Source organism: Cinclus cinclus, chromosome 7 (genome assembly GCF_963662255.1).
Source record: "Cinclus cinclus chromosome 7, bCinCin1.1, whole genome shotgun sequence".
Classification (NCBI taxonomy): Eukaryota; Metazoa; Chordata; class Aves; order Passeriformes; family Cinclidae; genus Cinclus; species Cinclus cinclus.
In genome coordinates, this window is record NC_085052.1 from 12,276,941 (window position 1) to 12,299,493 (window position 22,553).

The 22,553-nt window shown below is 38.2% G+C and overlaps 1 protein-coding gene across 1 annotated transcript; it reads left to right on the forward strand.

The window, feature by feature from the left end:
- Positions 1-1,049: 1,049 nt before the first annotated feature.
- PCGF6 (polycomb group ring finger 6) lies at positions 1,050-22,317 on the forward strand. Its single transcript, XM_062496582.1, has 10 exons — positions 1,050-1,400; positions 2,343-2,442; positions 3,833-3,929; positions 4,516-4,571; positions 5,475-5,534; positions 6,126-6,234; positions 8,148-8,175; positions 8,723-8,821; positions 15,007-15,093; positions 20,098-22,317. Exons 1-10 carry the CDS (start codon positions 1,050-1,052, stop codon positions 20,146-20,148), a joined length of 1,038 nt encoding a protein of 345 aa, XP_062352566.1. The 3' UTR covers positions 20,149-22,317.
- The last annotated feature ends 236 nt before the right edge of the window (positions 22,318-22,553 follow it).

The window sequence follows — 22,553 nt, forward strand, 5'->3', positions numbered from 1 at the left end:
AGATAAAGGGAAATATATTATTAAAACCATTCTGTTTAAATCCCCCTGTTATGAATACTGTGTTTTCTAAGTAAATTGTATTTGGTACCAGTTTGTAAAACGAGGTTTTCCCATAGCCTGAAAGATTTTGCAAAATCAGATTTCCTGCCTTTGTGTAATGAATTGCATCCTATCTGCTAAGACCTGACCTTCCACTTCTGCTGTTCTTTATCTACCAAAACCAGATGGTTACTTGACAAATTGTCTAGAGATTTCACACATTGGTCCCACGGATGCTTTTTGACCACCACTGCTTACCTGACAGAATTATGACAACAAAAAAAAAATAACAATTGTTAATTACTACAAGAAAAACCACACTATAAAAAGGAGCTGCAAACCAAGGTTCGACAGAGCATGGAGTGGGCAGTGACCCCTCACGTTCCCCAGCGCTTCTTGCTCTGTCTATATCAAATAAAGCAATCGAAACTTTGCTAAATATCAAGACTTTTTTTCCTCATCTATAACAGCACCTTCCAGTCTCTAAAGGGGCTACAAGAGAGCTGGAGAGGAACTTTGGACAAGGGCCTGTAGCGACAGGACAAGGGAGAATGGCTTTAAAGTGACAGAAAACGGGTTTGGATTAGATTAGGCAGAAATTCTTTACTGGGAGACTGGTGAAGCGCAGGTTGCCCAGAGAAGCTGTGGATGCACCAGCCCTGGAAGTGTTCCGGGACAAGTTGGATGGGCCTTTGAGGAATTTGTTTTAGTGAAAGGTGTCCTTGTCCATGGCAAGTGGTCAGAACTAGGTATCTCTAAGGTCCCTTGTAACAATTTAATTATGTTACAGAATTAAAACCTTATTTTGAATTAAACTGGTATTGTGTGATTGAGAGTCTTTCGGGACAAATTAAGCGTTCATTGGCGAGTCGCTTCGGAAAAAAATAATTAAGAGAAAAAACTCGTGGGGATATAATCTATAAACCGGCTGTGGCTCAGCGCACGCGCGGTAGCGCAGCCGTGCGTTCTTTAGAACTACATTTCCCAGCGTGCCCGTGGAGTTCTCACGCATGCGCCCCGGTCCGTGGAGCGACCCGTGCCAGCCCCGGTCTGTGGACATGGAGAGAGACGCCGGATCAGGGGTCCCGGCGGTGTCGGGCGGGGATGGAACGGGCCGGGGCCAGGGCCTGGGCCCGGCCGATGAGGACCGGGACATGGAGGGGGCCCCCAGCTGCTCGGGGTCGCGTTCCCTCCCCTTCGAGTTTGAGCGGGGTCGCTCGGAGTCCAGCGGCGATGAGGACGACGACGACGAAGACGATGAGGAAGAGGAGGTGGAGGAGGAGGAGGAGGAGATGGAGGGCGATACCAGGGCTCGGTTCGGAACGGATGACGGGGATCTCGACTCGGACGAAGACCGGGAGGTAAAGGGGGCGGGAGGGTGCCCGGGGCACGCCAGGCCCCGCTCCCGGCGTGCCCCGCGTGTGGTATTGGGCTTTTAATAATTTTTATTATTTTATTATTTTTTCTATTATTTTAGCATTTATTTTATTGTTACCCAAATTTACTTCATCTGTCTCATTTAAGTGAAGCCCTTACAAACTCTCGGCGTGGCTGAGGGTGGTAGACGGTAGCACGTGGGCGAAATGAATGGTGTTATTGAGGGAAAGAAAGCCTTTTAGTCGGGCTTTGAGACGAGAGGAAACGTAAGAATCTAACGTGTCACCTCTTTCAGACACATCTCAGATCGTCGCTATTCAAGAAATTAGTTATTTTTGAAACAGTATTATTCAGCCAGAAAAGCTGTTGTGGAACTACTTGCGTGCATTCCTGGTAAATGTTCTTCATGACCAGGATTCAAAGCAGTGAAATTTCAGCCTTTGCTTCAATGTGTCTTTGTGTAATCCGTAACTGTGGGTACAAACGAGATGACTGTCTCTTGTCATACAAACGCTCTCTATATCTTGATTTGGGACTCCAGCTGGGCATTGCTGAGCATTTTCAAATAATAATGTTGTTTACTACCCCTATCCACTTCAAGCTTCCTGGCTATGTGATATTTTGTTAAAAGAGTTTATCCAAAAGAAATTTTCCCAAAATTATTGTTTAAAGTTTTCTTTTTAGGTATGATTAATGGAACAAATTGGACTACTGTTGTCAAAAAGCTCAGTTTAGAAGACTAGGTAAAAGTGTTTAGAAAAGACCTGTATATGAGAAGCAACTGATCTGTTAGGAAAACCCATTCCTGTAACATATTGATCCCACTTTTTGCCATGGTTTTAAGGCTATGGTATTTTGGAAGCTGCAGTCAGGAAATTTCATTACTTACCTTGTGTATTCAAACTCTTACCAATTTTTGTTTGCAGCGTATGATAAACCTCACAGAGTTGACCCCCTACATCCTGTGTTCCATCTGCAAAGGTTATTTTATCGACGCTACGACTATTACAGAATGTCTGCACACCTGTAAGTGTCTGTCAGTATTGCCTATCTAAGGGTTTAGTTGTAAATTCAAACTAATTCAGCTGTTGAAATGTTCTGAGTTCAGAAAAATAATTCTCTGTTCAAAGTGAATGTGTGTTGTGTTTATTCTGTTCCTTAAGCAAGATATATTTGTGGGTATTTTAAGCATCGGAAAATTATTAAATCAATCAATCATGAAGTTAGCTTTTCATATTAAGAAGGAAGAAGATGTAGGAAAAGATAATGCCCAAGTAAAACAAAAGCAGAGCTACTTCATACATTTTCTTTTTTTTTTAAGTAGGCTCTGGGAATTTGAGTGTATAACAGAAAAGAAAGTTGAGTGGCTCTGCTTTTAATGGACTAGAAAGTTTCCTAAGCTGTTGTTGATGTGAGCTTGTAAAGTTACAAAACTCCAAAAGCGCCTGTGTGGAAATACCAGTTCAGATACAAAAACAGTGGTTTGCACCCATGGGGCAGTTTGCCCATAATTGGATGAATGGAAATAGGTGGGTAATAAATAACTGATTTCAATGTGCTTGTCCTGTTATTTTTCCCCATCAGTCTTAGTGCCAGCAGTTTTCCCAGTGCTAACAGAACTCTTTTCTCTCCAAACTAATTAAACACCTTCTGTGAAGCTGACTCTTTCAGCCACACCCATGTTCATATGTGAATCCAAGAATCCTGGTTTACTAAATCTCCCAAACATTCACACTGCATAGAGGGAAGATTTTCTCTCTCTGTTTTTTTTTTGTTTGTTTTTTTGTTGTTGTTGTTGTTTTTTTTTGTTGTTGTTGTTTGGTTGGTTGTTTGGTTGTTTTTTTTTTTGTTTGTTTGGGCTTCTTTTTGCCTTTTTTTGGAGCACTACTTGCTAGTTTGTTCAATAGCACTAAGTATTCAGCACAGTTTGCAATTTACAAAGAGGGACAACTTTTAGTAAGGACAGCATTATGTTGCAAATGCAACTGTGGTGGTGTCTTAGAACTTTCCTGGTAAATGTTATGGAAAACGTTCCTCTGTTCAGGCTGATGGGGACCTGACTTGATAGTAGGTTTTATATTCTAGGTATTTCTACTTAGTAGCTTTCCTTCCAAATTTTTCAAGAACTTGTAAAACACAATGAAAATGGCAGAGTTATGATTTCTTACCTTGTTTCTACTGAAAGTGCTTGTTGGGTGCTTTTCAACAGTCAGTATTCTACCTTATTTCTACTCACATTCTACATGCACATTGAACACTCACTTCCCATGCATCCATTGGATTGGGAGTATTCAGTGATTCCATTTTGTCTCTGACAAATTTTGTATGGAAGTCTGGGTGTATTTACCCCTTTTGCCTGAACAGATGGCACTCTGTAATGGACATGTGACCCCTATGGGGTTTCTTTTCTTTACAGTTTGTAAAAGCTGCATTGTGAGACACTTCTACTATAGCAACAGATGTCCAAAGTGCAATATTGTTGTACATCAGACACAGCCCCTCTATAATATCAGGTAATATTTTTTTCCCATTTTTATAGATTTGCTACTTGTTTTTCAATATTTTGTTTTACAGACTTGTACTGCTTTTCTATTGGAAACAAAGGAATGGTTACAAGAAACACATTTTGTTCTTCACTAGTATAAGTTTCACCACAATAATTAAGATAAAAAGACTCTCTTTATTGCTTTATCTAGTTTGTAGCCATTTCTAGGGTTTGTTACCCTACCCTGGGTACTTTTATACATTTTCTAAGTGTTACTGGTGATACAAACACTTAACTATTTGCTTTTGATCTCCTTTTAGGATGATGACTTTTTAGCATGGTATATTTATTAACTCCAAAAATTGAGTTTTAGATTCTTGAGCTGTTCATTAAGGGTTGTGCTTTAAACTTTACATGGCTTCTGTTGGAGCTCTTCTGTATGAGTATTTAGAGGATGAGTATTTAGAGAGATGTGAGGTAGATGTGAAGTTGCTGCTCTTTCAGTCCATGTACATCCCATTTCAATGTTGTATTTGGCATCTGTGTTACAGTTTACTGGAACCATTTTGTCTTGCACCAAAGACTTTTTTTTTTTCTTCTTCCCTATTTCATAGACTGGACCGACAACTGCAAGATATAGTCTATAAACTAGTTGTCAATCTGGAGGAACGTAAGTCCCTTTCTTTGTTATATTACTGTCTAGAGATTGAAAAGAACAGAAAACAGAGTAATTCAAAACCTTGTTTCTACTCTGGACTCTTTAAAATAGTTTTGTGATGTTTGCTTATAAGTTGTAATGAATTAACTGTGACAGCTAGCATCTTTTTTGCTGCTGAATTCTATTGTGGTAGTGGTGTGTACCTTATCTCATGAAGCACAGCTGTCACTGTAGCCCGATAAACATGCAGATAATACTTGTCATTCCTCTTACTTTAGTAGAACTGTATCATATCATTCTGTGTAAAAAGCTCACCTGGCTCAGTAGAAAAAAAATGCCAAGACCAATTGTCTCAAACGTTTTTATTTTTTCCTCATTGCTGTATTTACTTGTCCGATTTTAGATGTGTTCACTGTCTATTCTCATTTATCTTCAATTTTGGGAGCCAGTGTTCCTGCACAGTCCCCCTGGGTGGGCTGAGTGAGATATGCAATCTAGTGGATATCTATGGACTATAGATGGTATTGCTTTGTATACCATGAACATACACATAAAAAATATGTGTATACCTAAAAATACATGTATATATGTAAATACAGTCTAAAAGTACTGTGCTCTATGTGAACAGTTATAAAATACCCTGTCATGTCATGAGGCATGACAGCCAGAAGGATACTAGTTCTTGGAGCTATTTCAGTATTGTTTATGGCCAGTTTCTTTGATTTTTCTCCCAGTTTTTACTAACAAAATTTTAGTCTGGGTTTCTTAAGTGTCTCAGCCTCATGAAATACTAGCAATGGTAAAGGTCTATAGAAACTTGGAAAGTTTTTACTGCTCTAACCATTGAAAATTGGTAATGAGAATGGATATTCGCAGCATCTGAAACAATTCAATCTGTGCTGTGCAATTTTTCAGGAGAGAAAAAACAAATGCATGACTTCTATAAAGAAAGAGGATTAGAAGTGCCCAAGCCAGGTGAGCTGTAATCACTTTAAGAAATGCTGTTAAGAACTACTTACCGTATAATTTATTATTAAGGGCTTTCTTTAAAATATTAGTTCACAACTGAAAATGGAGGTACTACTGGAAATATGGGATTCTTAGTTATCTGGACATTATAACTTGTCACAGATCTCAGATTACAAAAATAGATGAATTGGCAATACTTAAACCCTGATCATAGTTGAATTATTTAAAGCTACATATTTTGCTTACAACCAGGAAATATATCTAAAATGTGCATTAATGCAATTTTCTGGCTCTTAATAAGTAATAGATATTACAAAGGAGTAAAGATGAGAGCTTCAAAGTCTGCTAAACAGTGGGGGGGGATTATTCTAATTATTTTGTGTCTTCCTATCAAACAAAGCTCTTTGGAGAGTGCTGTGCTGAGAGCTATACACAGCACAGAATGTAGGAAGAGCTGATTTAGTAATAAAAAAAGAGGATTAATTGCATGGGCTTTTTTACTTGGTGAGCAATTCTGTTTTGCTCAGTGCATGTTAGTATCTTATGTTGCTTTTATTTCAAGTTATCTTTGCATTTTTGGCTACTTGAATATTTTAGCTGTCCCACAGCCAGTTCCACCAAGCAGAGGAAGACCTCGAAAAGTTCTGGGCTCAGTGTTCCGGATCCCACCAGAACTTGACATTTCCATACTTCTGGAGTTTATTGGGTGAGTTTTGGGCAAATTTAGGAGCAACTGATTGACATGAGGGTGCTGCTAGCATGTGATGAACCATTAACTGCCTCTTGGTTTTTATTAAACGTGCATTTCTTCCATCTCAAATAGTAGTGGGGAACCAGTTTTAACTTACAGGGCAATAGCGGCAGCCAGTGCATGCACAGGTAGATGATGCAGATAATTAAAAGTTTAAGATGTATCTTCCTATAAAAGTAGCTTCTTAGGAAATATAGTTTTAAAATGTAGGTGTGTTTTATTTCTAACAAGATCGTGCAGTCTCAGTAGACTGAACAGAGAAATCCCTGTCTGTTCCAGTGCCTGGTACCTGTAGGTGGCAGCACTGTTAACACTGGATGTGCTCGGAGGAAGCACTCGGCAGCTCTCAGATAACAGAAAGTTTTTAACTTTGTGATTCTACGTACCTGCCTTAGTTTCAGTGTTCCTTCATGCCTGACTTGCAGAAGTCAATTTAGACCTCAAACCCAGTAATCTTGCATCTGCCTGAGAAACAAGATGACTTTTGAATCTATTTGATTTTTTGGTAGTTCTTTTTTTTAAACGTCCAGCGTTGGCCGCAAAGCGGGTAATGCTGTGCAAATACTAACTATACCATGTGGAACTATCCACTGTGGTTTTCTTATTTATATGGAGGGAAGCACAGAATGTTTCTAACAAAAAAAGATGATGGCTTAACACCATCTACATTGTGTTTTTAAAGTGACTTTTTTAACCTTTGATAACTTATATGATCAAAATCAAAGAGGTTATCTTGGCAATGAGAGATTGATGAAGAAAACTTGGAATAGATTGGACCAGCCAAAAGAAATTGTTACTTTGAAAGTCTGACTGTCTACACTGTGTCTCTACAGTTTGTAATGTGGTCACCTCTGGCTGTGGAACTGTATCAAATAAAGTGACAGCTGTAGTGGAAGAGTTTTTTTTATGTTTGTTTCTTAGTTCATGGCAGATATACTTAGCTCTATCTGATACCTGGTACGTATTTAGAGATGGAGATACTCAATCACAGTAACTTGAAGTGCCGTGTTATAGTGTGGTCTGCACAAGTGTTACATTAGTTTGCTATAGCAAATGGTCAGCTGATTTATGGCAATGTTTGATTTTTTGCCATCTCCAGGGCAATGAAAATACTGCACTGTTTCCTCTCTCATATGTACTTCCTTGCTAATGCAGTGCAAGAATAATGAAATGTCATGTATTGGCCTTAATAATGGAGAAATTTACACATTGCACTAGAGAAGGATATGTGGAGTGTAGGTGATCAGTGGTGGATCACATGCTCAGGCTGAACTCTGGCTGGAAATCTGGTTATTTGCCATCTTTGTATGTATTTCACATTCCAGAGAAACATGCTGCTTTCCTGAGTTCCTAAATAGCATTAGCATTAATATTGTTATATGAACAGTCTGGAAGGTCAACATCTTGCCCAGAGAGCCCCTTAAGTGCCTGGGTGTATTCTGTCAGCAACTTCTTAGGTACTGTCTTAGGTACTGTTAGGGTTTGAAGTATCAAGGATCGTGAAGTTTGGATATTTAAGCAGCATCAATATTGCAACCTACTCCTATGAAAATTAGTGTTATGTTGTGTTTAAATATTGCTTTAGGCTGCATTGGTTTTTATTCATATTACAAACCTTAACATCATAAATAGCTGAATTCACAAGAAAAATGGAGCAGAAAAATAAAGGGTAGGAGAAAAAGATACATAAATTCATCCAGTATTATTTTATGTGTAGAAGTTTAACGAAAGGAGGAGCCTGAATTGGGAAAGTAAGTTGAATATGCAAGACTCATAAATCAATAAGTCACTTTTATAATAAAGGGCTTGAGAATATTAATAACTTATAATCTTAGCAATGTTGACTATTTACTCTTTTGTTTTTTCAGAGCTAATGAAGGCACAGGGAATTTTAAGGTACAAATGCAATTAAATTTTTTGTCTTACTGTTTACTTCAGAAATAATTACATCCTGAGTGTATTTAATTTAGTTTGGTTTTCTTATACTGGGTGCAGCTGGAGCATTCATCAGAATAATAATTACCAATCTTGTATTACAGTATATTTCAAACTTACTGTTGTATAACATCACACCAACCCAGTGTTTTTTTCTTCTTTTTATCCTGATATTTTGCAGTATTTTTTTCATCTTTTTTCATCTTCAGTATTACCTCCTCCCCTTCCTTTCTCATATTTATCCTAGGGTTTTTGGGCCACACAGAACATAGGGCTGTTCAAAACATCTAAAAAATGATCAGTTGTTTATTATTTTTAAAATGTTTAAACAGCATCTGGAGTCTTAATATGAATTTAGTCCATTCCCTATGAGCTAATCTGCAGGTAGATCTCAGAAGGGTTCAAAAATGTTTCCCTGTTATTGGGCTGTTGCTTGAGTTTGGAGTTTATGAGGGATTAGTGCCAAAGCATTTAACTTTAACTTAAAATCTTTGTTTATTCTGTGCAGCCTTTGGAAAAGAAGTTTGTGCGTGTTTCTGGGGAGGCAACAATTGGACATGTGGAGAAATTCCTCAGAAGAAAAATGGATCTAGACCCTGCTTGTCAGGTACATCACTTGCTGGAGCAGTCACAGGTTGTCTGTGCTTTGGACAGAGAGTTCCATTGTTCATTAGATTCTAGAAGTAATGTTAGAGGTTTTTTATACAGTAAGCATTAAAAAATTGATTGTTTGCAGTGTTGTGATCTGTAAGGAGCAACTCTTCTAACTCATTTGCAACATGTTCAGATTTTTGTAGTACTGTACTAACTGGACAGAATTTCTGAATTGCCTTGTAAAATTTCAGCCAATGAAATTTAAAGCCAAGAGATTCTGCTGTTTCAAAGATAAAACTAGGCAGGAAAGTGAGAATGTGGGAGCGTGCAAAGGCAGAGGCAGGTGCAAAATTTAATTGGAGGCAAACAAGGGCTAAGAAAGAATTATACTATGGATAGATGTGTTGAAAGGTATAAATGGAAATACAGACACTTTCCTCCAAATAAGAATTCAAAGGAGCAGAATATGGTACAAAAGGATTTAGCTTCATATTTCTCAATCATTTTGAGAGGAACTGCATGTCAAAACAGTTTCCAGTTCTTCAGTGTATTTCAGCAGCCCTTCAGTTGGGAAAGTGCAAGTGTTCTGTAATGTATAAATAATTCTTAAAGCTGTCAATTCCTGAAAGATCAAGCTGATGCTAATGTGAATAGGTAAATGGGAGAAGCTTAGTGCTGGGTTTGAGTTAGGGCTGTTTTCTCACAGCAATAGCTGTAGAATCGTGTGCCTCAGTAATAAGTATTCATGCTGCTTACCTTTTCAGTGGTGACAAAGCAAATCAGATATAAATTATTCATCCTGCAGAGGAATTAATGTATTTTCATTTGCTGGTTTCCTCTCAGTGAGAGTCTGTAGCTTTTACATGGTGGCAAGTTGATACTCTAAACAAATAAAAGTATCCTCAAAATAAGGCTGGAGGAACTTCTTGCTTTAGTTGTTTTTTATTTGAGGGGAGGGAATTGTCTTGGTTGTTTGGATTTTCTTAAATAGTACATTAGAATCTCAATTTTCAGGATCACTGAGCATCCTTCTTTGGAAACTGCAGGTGTCCATCTTTCAAAATCAGCCTGGGCCTGTGTGTTGGTTGTCTTTCACATTGTAAAATCTTTAGACCGTCTGTTAGAGAACTTGAGAATTTTTCAGCCATTAGTTACTTTCTGCTTGGACTTTGCCAGACAGGTACAATCCTCTATTTGTGGGTAAATGTTACTACTTCTCAAAAGCTGATGATTTCATAAACTTCCTTTCTCAAGATGTTGCTTGAGGCTGAGCTTGTCACTCCTATCTCTACTATTATTTAGGTTGCCATTGTGTTGTAAGGCAAAATCATTGGCTGGTTCTAATCCTTGATCTCTTCTATGCAAGCCCTGCCTGTTTGGAGGATATGATAAATCTTCTTCCTTCTACAGAAAAATGTCTTGGCTGCCTTTTTTTCTCATCTTAAATGGTGTGCTCCTTTTTTTTCAGCAAGTTTTTTGTTGGGGTTTGTGGGTGGTTTTTTTGTTTGTTTGTTTGGTTGGTTGTTTTGTTTTGGTTTTTTTTGTTGTTGTTGTTGTTTTTTTGTTTTGTTTTGTTTTGGGTTTTTTATCATTGGAAACCTCCAAACTTGACTTTTATGCCCCAAATCATGACTGTTGTCTTGAAAATCTAGGCTCATTTTTTAAAAAATGGAAATGTGGGAAATGAAGCTGGAAGTATTTTTTTTCCAGCCTGAGTGATCATTTCTTTGTCATATGGGGAGTAAGATTAAAGGGGTGTATGTACTGAGCTGTTACCTTCTCATGACAGTACACAGAACTGAAGCTGATGATTTGTTGGTAAACATGCAGAAAGTGAAAGAGATGTCAGATGTTGTATTGAAGATGAATCATGTCTTACTCCAGCTTCCTAGGATGGTTAATAAACTGTAGAACAAAATTAAGAAGAACCTGATTCTGAATTAGCACAAGCAGAAGGATTTAGAGAACTAGGTTACAAATCATATATGCAAAGAATTTAAATGTAGATGATTCTTTGCTGCTTTTTTAGTTTGCTCTAAATATTTGGAAGTGTTAAGGACTGCAGAAGTTCATTTCCTGTCAGCTTCCCCAAAGTATTTCTTAAAAAAGAAATGGATACTAACTTTGGACAACAAGCTCTTCCTTTTAATATTACTTCTTTAGTCTTAATTTCCAACTCTCTTCATTACCTAAAATAATCCATTTTTATATATAATATCTTGAGTTTGGTTTATTTAGCTTGGGACTGGAGTCCAAGAATTTGATTTCCTTGGGAAGCTTGGAGGTTTCTTTCAGGAACTTATGTTTCAGACATATTGAGCTAAAATGCACTACACTTGCAGTACTTTTTACTGCATCTATCTACAGAAAATTTATTTCAACAGTGTTGGATAGTGTCTTGCTTGGGATTTAGAAAGATTTGACTGTAAGGAAGGCACAGAGTGTTTCCTCCTTTATCTCCTCAGCATACCAATTGCATTTTTGGTTTTGTTGTTGAAACTTCTCGTAAGGACACTAGGTGTGGTTGTTTTGTGAGTGCAGTCAGTTCCTACTGAATATCAGCTTACTTTAACAGTCTGCATAAGTACTATTTGAGAATGTTTCAGTCATGCCCTGTTAGAGCTGATTTGGAGACCAGGTGATAGAAGGTATGTTACCCAACCCCTGAACTCCTGGCTCTGCTTGGACATCTCTGACTTAATCTTTTCATGTGGAATATGAGCTAATACTTGCCCTTCTTCATTGACCTGCACAAGTACAATGGATTTAGGTTAATGAAAATGTGAAATAAGCCATCTGGCTTGTGTGTGGCAGTATATATAAAAGTCTGAAAAGCAGTTTTGAAGCTACTGCCTTTGTTCCTTTTTTCTTACACTGAGGCTTCAAATTACTTTCAGACTTCTGTATTTGCATTTGCAAATGGATTATGGTTTTAGTTCTCTAATTTATCTGAAGGTTAAGGCTTCATTTTTTTTTATCTACCACTTGAGCTGGCAGACTGAGTTTACTCTTTCTGATGCTTTGTTTTGAACTCTGTGCTTTGGGCAACAATTAATTTTCTGTATGTGTTTATGTATACTTCTAATCACAAAGTCTGTCTTGAATATTCTTGCTGGAATTTGTTGGGAGAGGTTGAAAATAATATTTTAGAAACTGGAATTGGCAGTAATAGTTAAGTAGGTAACATTTGATAGGAGCTAAATACAGGTTGTGATGTTTGGAACCCAATAGATTCTTTTCTTTGGTATCAGAAGTTTTCTTTAGAGCATGATTTCATTTGAGCTCCTCTTGCAGCAGCAGTATTCCTTCCTGCTATTTATTCTGTAAGGATGAGAGAAACTGCTGAAAGACTTGCAGCACAGCTGCTCAGAATTCATTAATGTAGCTGATGGAACAGATATGTTCTGTAACCAGATGTGCATTCCTAAAAGTGTGTGAACTACAGTCTTGGGGGAGATTGGGAGAAAGGACTCTGTGCTCATACATGGTGTAGTTGTTGATGCAATTTCTTTATGGCAGTCTTAGACCCTGAAATAAAAGCATTCAGGGCCTCTGGAAAATAAATAACAGCTAGAGGAAATGGGAAATTCTGACAGCTTTTTGAGTAATTAGCCCAAATATTCATGTCAGTCTCTAATACTTTGTGTTTTCCTTGTCCTTCCCTGGGTGGTATGAGTTGGTATAGAAAATATTGATTGAAGCCTACTGCTTTCTGGGCCAAATTCTTCCTTGGGATGAGTCTTATGTGCAGTGTTCCTTGCATGAACTTTTTCTGTTTTTATTTCTGTCTTACCTAGTGAGCATGAATTTATAATTGTCTGTTACGGTGGCTTTTAGGGAAATAGCTCTAATAGCAGACATACCACCAAAAGAAAAGAAATAGCACAATGGAAAACCTACTTTATTTTAATAAGAATTTTAACAGAATTGACTGAGTTTTCAGAAGATCCACCTTCATGTTTCCTTTCAACAAAATGTCAAGCTAAAGTCATTGCTATCTCAGGCACTCAGTACTAGTTGGCTTCAATTTTACCAGTCATTTGAAATTTCAGGAAATACATAGCATTTGTTGTGCTGGTGCCACTTTTGTAATGGAACATAATAATTCCTGTATGACACAAGGATTCCTCTGAGACACATTTCGCAACTTATTTTTGCACTGACCTGAGATTATTTTTTCCATTGTATGCTTTATTCTCTTGTCCTTATAGAATGAATGGTAGCAAAGCAATTAGTAGGCAATATTTCAGGCTTTGGTGCTGGAATTAGGAGATTAATCATTTGGTATTCAGAGAACTCTAATACAGTAAATGTGAAAAATTCTTCTAAATTTGTTGTTAGACACTGGCTCTTTAATGACTGCCATTTGAAGCTGGAGCAGCAGGTACAACAGTGTACTTTCAAACAAGCATTCTAATTCTGTTTCAAGAGATTGTCAGCAGCTGTGACTGTCTGTTTGACTGTCCTGTATTTGTCAAACAGATTAGATTTTCTATTTCTGTAGAATATATAAAACATTTATGTGTTAGGTTTCATTGGGAACAAGATCGAGTTTTCAGTGCTATAAAATGTTATAAAAGTTGTAGACATAAGCTTATAAAGCAAAAGTAATTAAACTCATATCTCTGGAAAGCAAAGCAGTCATGTTTGTCTTCCTGCAGTAGTAACTGTAGAGGTTAAGAATGTATGGAACATAGCAGAAAGGACTGCTGACAGTTTTCCAAAAGGAAAAGAAATCAATTTTTCAAGTACTGTGTTAAATACATGAAATTTTGATCTTAAATATATGAGTATATATGGATCAATAGATGATCAATATTTACTGTTATGCCCACACAAATTTTTACTTCCTGGCTTCCTCCTGGAAGCTAAAAGCAGAAGTACTGCTAGGCAGTTTACATTTTCTGCACATTAAGAATCAAACCTGAAGAGAGCATTCTGCATCATTCTCATACAATACAGGTGGTGCAGTAAATTAGTCATTTTTGAATCTCTGAGGAGTAGAATTCCTGCATTCCCAAGTCTCAGGACAATGTGGTCTGCCAGCATGAATCTTACTAAATCTTCCCATGAAGAACAGGAGAGTGGTAGTGGGTCAGCCTGCAGAAGAGAAATCTGGGGGAGTGGAATAGCTGCAGCACAGAGCACATCCTGTGGTGGAGAGTGGCTGTATAAGACAATACATCATGATATTGCAGTGTGCTCCCCAACTGCTGCAGGGGCAGAGCTTAGGCAATTCATTGTCAATGCTCTTATCTTCACTTTTGAGTTCTTGTCAATTCACAAGTGAGAGCACTCTCATTTCCTTGTCTAGAAATTGCTCATAAGGAAAAGGTAAGCCAGCTCCAGTTGAGAGAGAAAAACAGTGCAGTGTTAGCTGCTCTAATCTGGAACATTAGAGACTGGATCTACATTATGCACAGTAAATCCATGGTAACTTTATAGACAAGCCTATTTTTTGTAATAATCAAGGCAAGGAATTTAAAATACCTGATAAAGGTTTGTGTTTTCCACAAAATTACTGTTTTCATGGGCAGTTACTAAACAAAAGTGCCTCCCATGGAATTGCAGGCACCCCTGACAGATTTCAACTATAGTAGAGGACATTGCATGGAACTTCTGAGTATGCCCTGTAGCTGCACCCCAGGAATACTGACTGAGTGCATGCTGAAGGAGGACTGTGTGATGTAACTGCTGACAATGGTATGCACCAAGATGCTCTTTTCTATTAAGGCACTTCTTCCACAGTATTAAGGGGAATTAGTCACATGTTTTCTCCCTCAAGAGAAGAATGAGGGTGGCAATGGCTTTTTTTTTGTTGTTGGTGGCACAAAAAAGTTTCCCTCTTTTGCAGCTGATGAATGATGACAGATGTTCGTGTGATCATTTTAATACATGATGTAAATTCCTGTTAATCGCAGCTATTACTAAATAACTTCTTTCAGTGGACACACCAACTGAGTGAAACAATACACTGTCCTCTCTGTTCAGCAGTGAGCCCACATCAGGGCCGTGAAAGGCATTAGGGCAGTGCAGTAGTGCTGTGAATGCTAAATACATTTGGACAGCAGAGGTAAAGATGGCTTTAGTGTCTAACATGCTAGCATTGAACTCTGCTAATAAAATTGAAAGGGCTTGGATACTGTCATGCTATTCCAAAGGCAAGTTGGACTTAACCATGCTTGTGTTTTTTCACAGGTGGATATAATATGTGGTGATCACCTGCTGGAGCACTACCAGACACTGAGGGAAATTCGTCAAGTCATAGGAGAGAGTGCAGTACAGGTAGGTGGCCGCTGGGGCATTGTTCCAGGTTTTCTGTTTCAAAACAAAGAGCTCTCTTAAGCCCTCAGGTTGCACCAGCTTGTCTGAAGAAGTCACTTAGAAAAATCTCTCCAGTTTATGCAAAATCATTTTTATCTTGTAAGTAGAGTTGACAAGTGTACCATGTTCTTCTTGGTCTCATGGTGTTCTGGATATGAGGGGTTTGTGTTGGATTCTGTTTTGGGGGTGTTTTTTCCCCCAGAATAAGTTGCTGTCTTACCAGTGAAAAGATGTATCAACCATTCTTTCCATTAACATTCCTTGTTTTTCCTCTCTGGGAATTGCATCTCTGTGGGAGATCAGAGGACAATTCCCAAATAAGGCTATACTTGTGACTGGGTCAGGAGAATAAACTTGCTTATAAAAACACAAACCAAAGATAGAGGGTAATGAATGCAGTAAATGTGCTTGATGCATATTGTATTGGCTCTGGTCACAGCATGAGTGTATGACCAGCTATTTCTTGTTGATAACTTGCTGTCTTTAGGTTGCTGGCTTTCAAATAAGAATGCATTTTAAAAAATTCTTTGTGAATCTTTTCAAAGCATCTTTAAAGGATCACATCATTTTAGAAGTACTGCAGAAACAGTGAAGTACTCTGCCAAGTGTATCGTAAAATAGAGATGCAAAACTGTGATATATGGTAAATTGTATCTTAGTCTGAACTTGGAAGTCTGAAAAGTTAGTATTTAGTACAGTGGGAAGAAATAGATTGGTATTCTATTTGGAAAGCAATCTTAGCAGATAGCAGAACAGCTAAAATAGTAGCAAAATCAGCTCTTCTCACTTGTTTGTGCACACATGTGCACAAACATTTACTTTTAAAATTCCTGCTGAGCTCTCTTATGCTGCAGGAAGGCTGCTGTGTTGGGGGCAGGAAGTGAAAAGCTGATTTTGAGATATCTTGGACTTTGCATCACTTGTACCTGATTTCATTAGGAAATTAATCATTAGGAGGAGTCTCAGAGTCAGGGCAGAGGTAGTTTGCTCATGTTAATGTTGGCAGACATTAAAATCTGTGAGGCTTGTGCTGTTTCTTTAGTTGAAGGGAGTAAATGCCACACCTGATGTCTTAGCTGTTTTATAATAGCATGAAGAAGAGACAAAAACATAACCTAATCCAGTTTGGGAAGCAGGGGATAGAAACTGGGAGGAAGTGAGTACTGGTAATAAACTTGTTTCTAACACTATGAGTCATTGTAAGTAAATTCAGCAATCAGCACATAGTGATGGAAGTGCCCTCTACTAAAAGCTTCAGTAAATGGCATGGGGATGATACATTTCTCAGTCCTGGGGTATAGTCACATATATGGTTTTAGACTTGAGCATAGCAGGAAAGCTTTTCACGTATGAGAAATGCTCTTGGGGGAGCATTTCAAGGAATACTGCAGCAGTTCCATTTCTTGTAATTTCTTGTCAGAACTGGGTCTGCCTGATTGATGTTTAGTGATAAAGTACCAGTCAGCAGCTCCATGAGGAGAGCAGTTGTCTTGGGATGCATTCTCCAGTGATGATTCAAATCTCATTTACTGCCAAATCAGTATGCTAGCAGTTAATTCTCTCAAGGCTTCTCTGTTGGACAAATAAATAGAAAAGAAACATCTTATTGTGAAGTCTTGTTTTTTCATAGTCACTTAAAACAGGAAATTTGGAAAACCAGGTTCATCTTTAATTTCTCTTCATATTGTTAGACAATCTCTAAGGATGCCAAATAGTTACAGTAGGAATGTTGCTTCTTTTTTGATATTGAAATAATTGTGACATTTTCACGTTCTTTAGTCTAACATTATAATACTTTTTTTTTTTTTAGAAATCAAGAAGATATATTTCTAGGATTAAAAAAAAAAACCTTGGAAAACATTTTTAGATAATTACCCATGAAAAAAAAATCCAAACAGATGGGTCAAGTCTAAAATGGTGAGGGTTGTTGGTTTCTCACCAGGATCTGAAATTCAGTAAGGGACACAGTTGTCCTGGCCAGTGAAACTACAATTACAGAGGAACGTTTGATGAATTTTACATTAAACTCAGAGGGCATCTTGTGCCTTTGTAACTTTCCAGCCTTTCCAAATCAGTGTTGGAGCTTGGAATGTCCCTAACAGCTCTCACCAGGATGCTGAGACTGTTCAAAACTGCTGATGTCATTTACAGGTTTCTGAGGTTCATTGTAGATGCTCCATGCAAAGGAAACAGCTTCAGTAGCTACTTCTGCATCAGAAAGTCATTTGAAGGAACAAACACTGGGCTCTTTTATTTAGATGAGTACAACCACTGTTAGAGGAGAAAAATAGCTGCTATTTTGAGTCACATTTTTCACTTGCAAGTTCATTCATGTCAGCAGTTATTCTTTTTGATGGGAAAAGTGATTATAAAAATGCAGGTAAGTTTCTCTTCAGCAAATACGTTAATTTTAATGTTCCTTCTTGCTAGCATTTGCAGTGCAGCATCACATATGTTGTGTGTGATTATTTTAGTGGCTTTTACTTACACTGAATGGTTCTTAAAATTTGTTTGTGAAGATTTTGGAGGTTGTATTTTTTTTTTCCTACTGACTAGCACTGTGTACGGATGCCTTAGAGCCTGAGTAAATGAAAGTCTCCTGGAGGTGCAATCTAGCAGGATTTTAGTTCTTCTGGATACATTTCTGCCCTTCCAACAAGTGTGGGAAGACCAAGTGTGATGTGATTATAAAATAAATGTTCCTGTTACTGACCCCACAGTAACCTATTTGAGTTGTTTTAATTGGAGTAAATGGGCAACTAATTTTAGTGGTTGAATGTAAGCAATTAACATGTTCATTTCTGAGTAGCTGATAGAAGGCTAAAAAATAATCAAGAATAAATCATGTTTTTATCTTGTAGATGTCAAGATATTTTGATATTTCTGAAATTGGGTTGTTGGTTAAATCTTCATAATTAGCTGAAAGTAGGATTTCTAGTTCTGTTTATGGCAGAACCATTAAAAACTCACTGACAGAATTTATGTAATAAGAAACAACTTTGCTTTTTTTCTTTTTTAAACAGTGTAAAACTTGTGGACTTTACTGCAAGGAGTGATCAAAGACACTTACAGAGATTTTTAAGGGGACAATTTTGTTACCAGGCATTGAGATCTGCCTGTAATTAAGAGTTTGATCAAGTAGCTGAGAAAGAAAGGTTGTTATTAACTAAATGGGAATATAGCTTCTTCACTGTATTACCTTCCTCCCATCTGCTGCACAAATGCAACCTGATCCAAGCTTCTGGTTATTTTCATTTGACTAAAACTGGGCCTTCTCAGTTTTGCATCACTGATGGATATAATGAGCTTGCACATGGGAAAAGCTAAAAGAGGTAGCTTCCTTGATGTCCTTGGCACAGAGGTTTGGTAGATTATAATGGTCTCTTTGTAGCTCTCACCTTTTTGTAACCCAGTGCTATTGTGCTGGTTTTTTGGTCTCTTGAGCTAGGCAGCAAGGGCTGTGCTCTAATTTAATTGCTGTGACCTTCTTGCACACATTTCCTATGGAAGTGTTTCACTCTTTGATATGAGGTTGTTGAATTTGGAAAGTGGGGCACTTTTTGTTGCTGCTGCTCTTAGAACATCAGAAGAGGTGTATGCTCTGATGTTTTGGGCTGTCATTTCCACTCTAAAGTTTATAGTTGGGTGTAACAGGTGGGATCCTTTGTCATTTTTTAGGTCAGGGTCACAAACTTGTGTCAAAGGACACTGGAGAGCTTTGCTTTTTCTCTGTGCCTGTCTGAGTTAGAGCTCATTCCCTGTTTGGACTTCCCTTTAATAACAGTATCTAGAGAAAGCTGAACATTGATAGAAATGTGTAATACTTTACAAATGAATAATTACAGAGTAAGAAGTGTCAGTACTGGGGTAATTCTTAGCTTTTCTTTGTAGAGAAGGAATTGCAGTGGGTTTGGCCTTGGGTTTTAACAGGGCTATTTCCTTTAAATGTTCTACTGCCAAACCTGCTGTTTCAAAATTATTCATCAAAGAATACATTGTAGAATTTTCTTCTTGTATAAATATTTATTTCCTTTAAGAAACTGGAAAATAGATGAAAAACTGGTTTTGACCACATTTTTTTTCTCCAAAAATAAAGTGTCTTATTGACTCATTGAATGTTTCTCTTTTGAAGAAACTAGTGGGCACAAGGAATTAGGGACCTTTGGGAAGGTATAGCAACATTTTTATGTGCCTAGAGGTTCCTGAGAAACCTCTTAGAACCTGTTTTACCTTGCAATGCTACTATCCCAATTTATGCTAATCACCTAGTCAGTTAAAGCTCCTGTCTCCTCCTGTATCCTTTCAGGAGTTAGCAATGGATTCCTGGTTATTAACAGGATGAGAAGATGAAGAAAAGTTAGTGAGTTGGTACTAATACGTTATCTTACGTCCTGTGTATTAACAGATAAGAATATCTGAAACCTAATACAGTAAAATTTCTAACATGTCAGTTGGTACTAATGTAGTTCTCTCTTCAAAAGAGAACTTTTTTTAAAGTCTGTCCATATAAATAGGTGAATGCAAGATTCCCAGTGGGTCTGCTAGGCCTTTCAGCAGCTGCCTGTGAATTGAGTGACATGAATAAGACTAAGGGGTCAGAAGTGTCCTGTTTCACAGGTGAAAGGGATTTTTTTATTATGTCAAGCAGTCTTTGAAGAGGAGAAACATGCATTTAACAGTTTGTATTTTGGAACTTTCTTAATCCAATGCATTTATTACTTAATAAATGTATATAGTAGTACCAGATTTTGCTCTTTTTAACACCCTTTTCCATCTCAAAGAGGAGGGGGAATACAATTATTTGCCTTGATACTTGAAAAGTTGCAATCTCCATATGGAAGGTATTAACATGGTGAGATTGTACCTGGGGTCCTGCCATGCAATAATTGTTGTACCAGGTGGTGACAGAAATGCCTCATGGAGAAGGGAAAGTGCTATGATACAGTTTCTTTTTGTTCTCTCTAGGATGGTCTACTTGTACTGCACTATGGCCTGGTGGTATCTCCACTAACTTAAAGTTGTCTGGAATATCAGAAGGCAAAAGAATCTGAAGTCATGGAGCTTCTTCACTGCTGTTTCTCACCAAAGAAGCCATTGCATTTCCTGTGGCAGGAAGCAAGTGAGAGGAACCACCACTAACTGCTGTGTGCTTGTAATGTAACATCTGACTTTACCACTGTAAAAAATTGCAGGTTCTGTAAGTACAGCTGTAGATGTTGCTATGCTTCATGTTACAAATTACTGTCTTCAAATTTCACTCAGCTCAGGGAAACTAAATGCTCAAAGTAGCTGATTTTTTTTATTTTCTAAAACCACAAGATTTCACAGGGTGAACAGCCTTTTTTTCCTCTAAGGTCTGAGATTTGTCTTGCTATCTAAGTGTCTATCTAGAACAGTGCTCTCAGGGATGATCTTCAATGAGTAGTATAATTTGTTTTGGGGAAGAGACACTCATTTGCCTAAAAAAAAAGTATACTGTGATCAATCATATGTCTTTGGATGTGATTTGGGGAGAGGAAGGAAATTTCAGAAACAAAGACCAAAATAAGTAGAAAATGATGCAGCATAAGCATTGTTTTTTGAGAAGTAGCATTAAATTTGTTGTTTTTCTTGAAGAAAGACAATTTTGTTTGCACTGGAAATATATTTGCTGGTAGTTTGGCTTATACCAAATGGTGGATCAAGCATCTCTGGTTTGAATGGAGATGAGCTGGCTGTAAGCTGGCTAAACTATGCATGGAAAAAAAAAAAAAAGTAGCACCTCTTTCTACCTGCTTGCTGTATATAAAGTAATCACTGTCAACCTGATTCTGCTATCATGTAAAATCCATCAACTGACTTGACTGTCAGGAGCATAAATCCATTCACTTTAGCACATACCTCTCCAGCAGTTGTGAAAATGGTCACTTTTTCCACTCTTCCTAATGTGTTTTAGTGCATTGTAGTGGAGACCAGGGTTGAGTAATGTAATACCTGCCTGTTACTACCAGACTTACAGAGGATGTTAGGTGACTTTAATTTTAACATGTTAAAATACTAGGTTTTGTGACAACTGTAACACTTCAGATTTTCTTCTGTTTAAGATTTCTGTGTTGTCTTGTGCAGCATTAAGGACCAGAGAGCTCTGTGTGTTACGGTCTTGCTGCATACTGCATCATCAGTGTGGAGATTCATGAAAGCTTCCATTAGGCACCAGGCTCCTTCCCTACAGTCAGGGCAGGGAAAAGAAAAAGATTGCTTTGTAAGGCATTTCAGAGCACCTAAGTTACAGAACCATAGAATTGTGAGGGTTGAATGGGCCTGCGGAGATCATCCAGTCCAACCACCCTGCCAAGGCAGGTCACCCAGAGCAGGTGACACAGGAATGTGTCCAGGTGGGTTTGGAATGTCTCCAGACAGGGAGACTCCACACCCTCCCTGGGCAGCCTGTTGGGTGCACTGCCACCCTCGCTGTAAAAAAGTCCTTCTTTCTTTCAGCCCTCCTTCATTTCTTTCAGTCAGCTGGTGAGGCAGCAGCAACAACTGCTAAATCCAGGGGTGAGGGTTTGATTGAGCTGTACAGGGGTTGTGGAGCCTGGGGACACCTGAGCAGCAGCCCCAAGCTCCGTCCAGACCTGGAAGCCCTTGGCAGCCAGTCAGGCATGGAGGGGACATTGCCAGGAGCAGTGAGGGACATTTAAATGTCCCTGAGGAGTGGAGCAGCCCCTTGTGGCCTGTGCCGGACCCTCTCCAGGAGCTGTGTCTTTCTTGTACTGAGCATCCCAGAACTGGACACAGCACTCCAGATGTGGCTTCACCAGGCTGAGTGGAGGGGCAGGATCACTTCCCTTGACCTGCTGGCCACGCTCTTCCCAGTGCACTCCCAGATTCCTTTGGCCCTCCTGGATGCAAGGGCTCAAATGTATTTGTTCACTGTCAGCCTAAGAGGACTGGCTTCCTTTGTCTAAAGAAAGCTGTCATGAATCCTCCCTCCGGTCTTTACAGTAAACATTGTTTTGTCGGTGAAGGTGGCACCATAAGAAAAAAACAGTTTTGTTTGAAATAATTCTCGTGATGCTTCTAAGAAATGTAACAAAAAGCCTTTTTAGCTACAAACTCCTATTTTACCTTTAAAGTTTGTATAAAAGTAGTGTTTAAAATGCAGCAGAAAATGAGATTATTTTGTAAACACCTCGTGAGTTGTGTTAATAAAAGATTATATATTGTAACAGTAAAATAAACTTTATTTTAGCCAATTTAAAATTGAGCCCTTGTGTTTCCATGCCATGTTTTCTTTGTCAGCCTCAGAATTACAGTGGATGATAGTGAAACTGCTGAATGTGCTCTGGAGTTGTTAGAATGAAAACTTTCAGTTAAGAGGCTAAATGGTAAGGGTAATTCAATACCAGAGTCTGCACTGGAGCTAAGTGTGGTATTGTTAG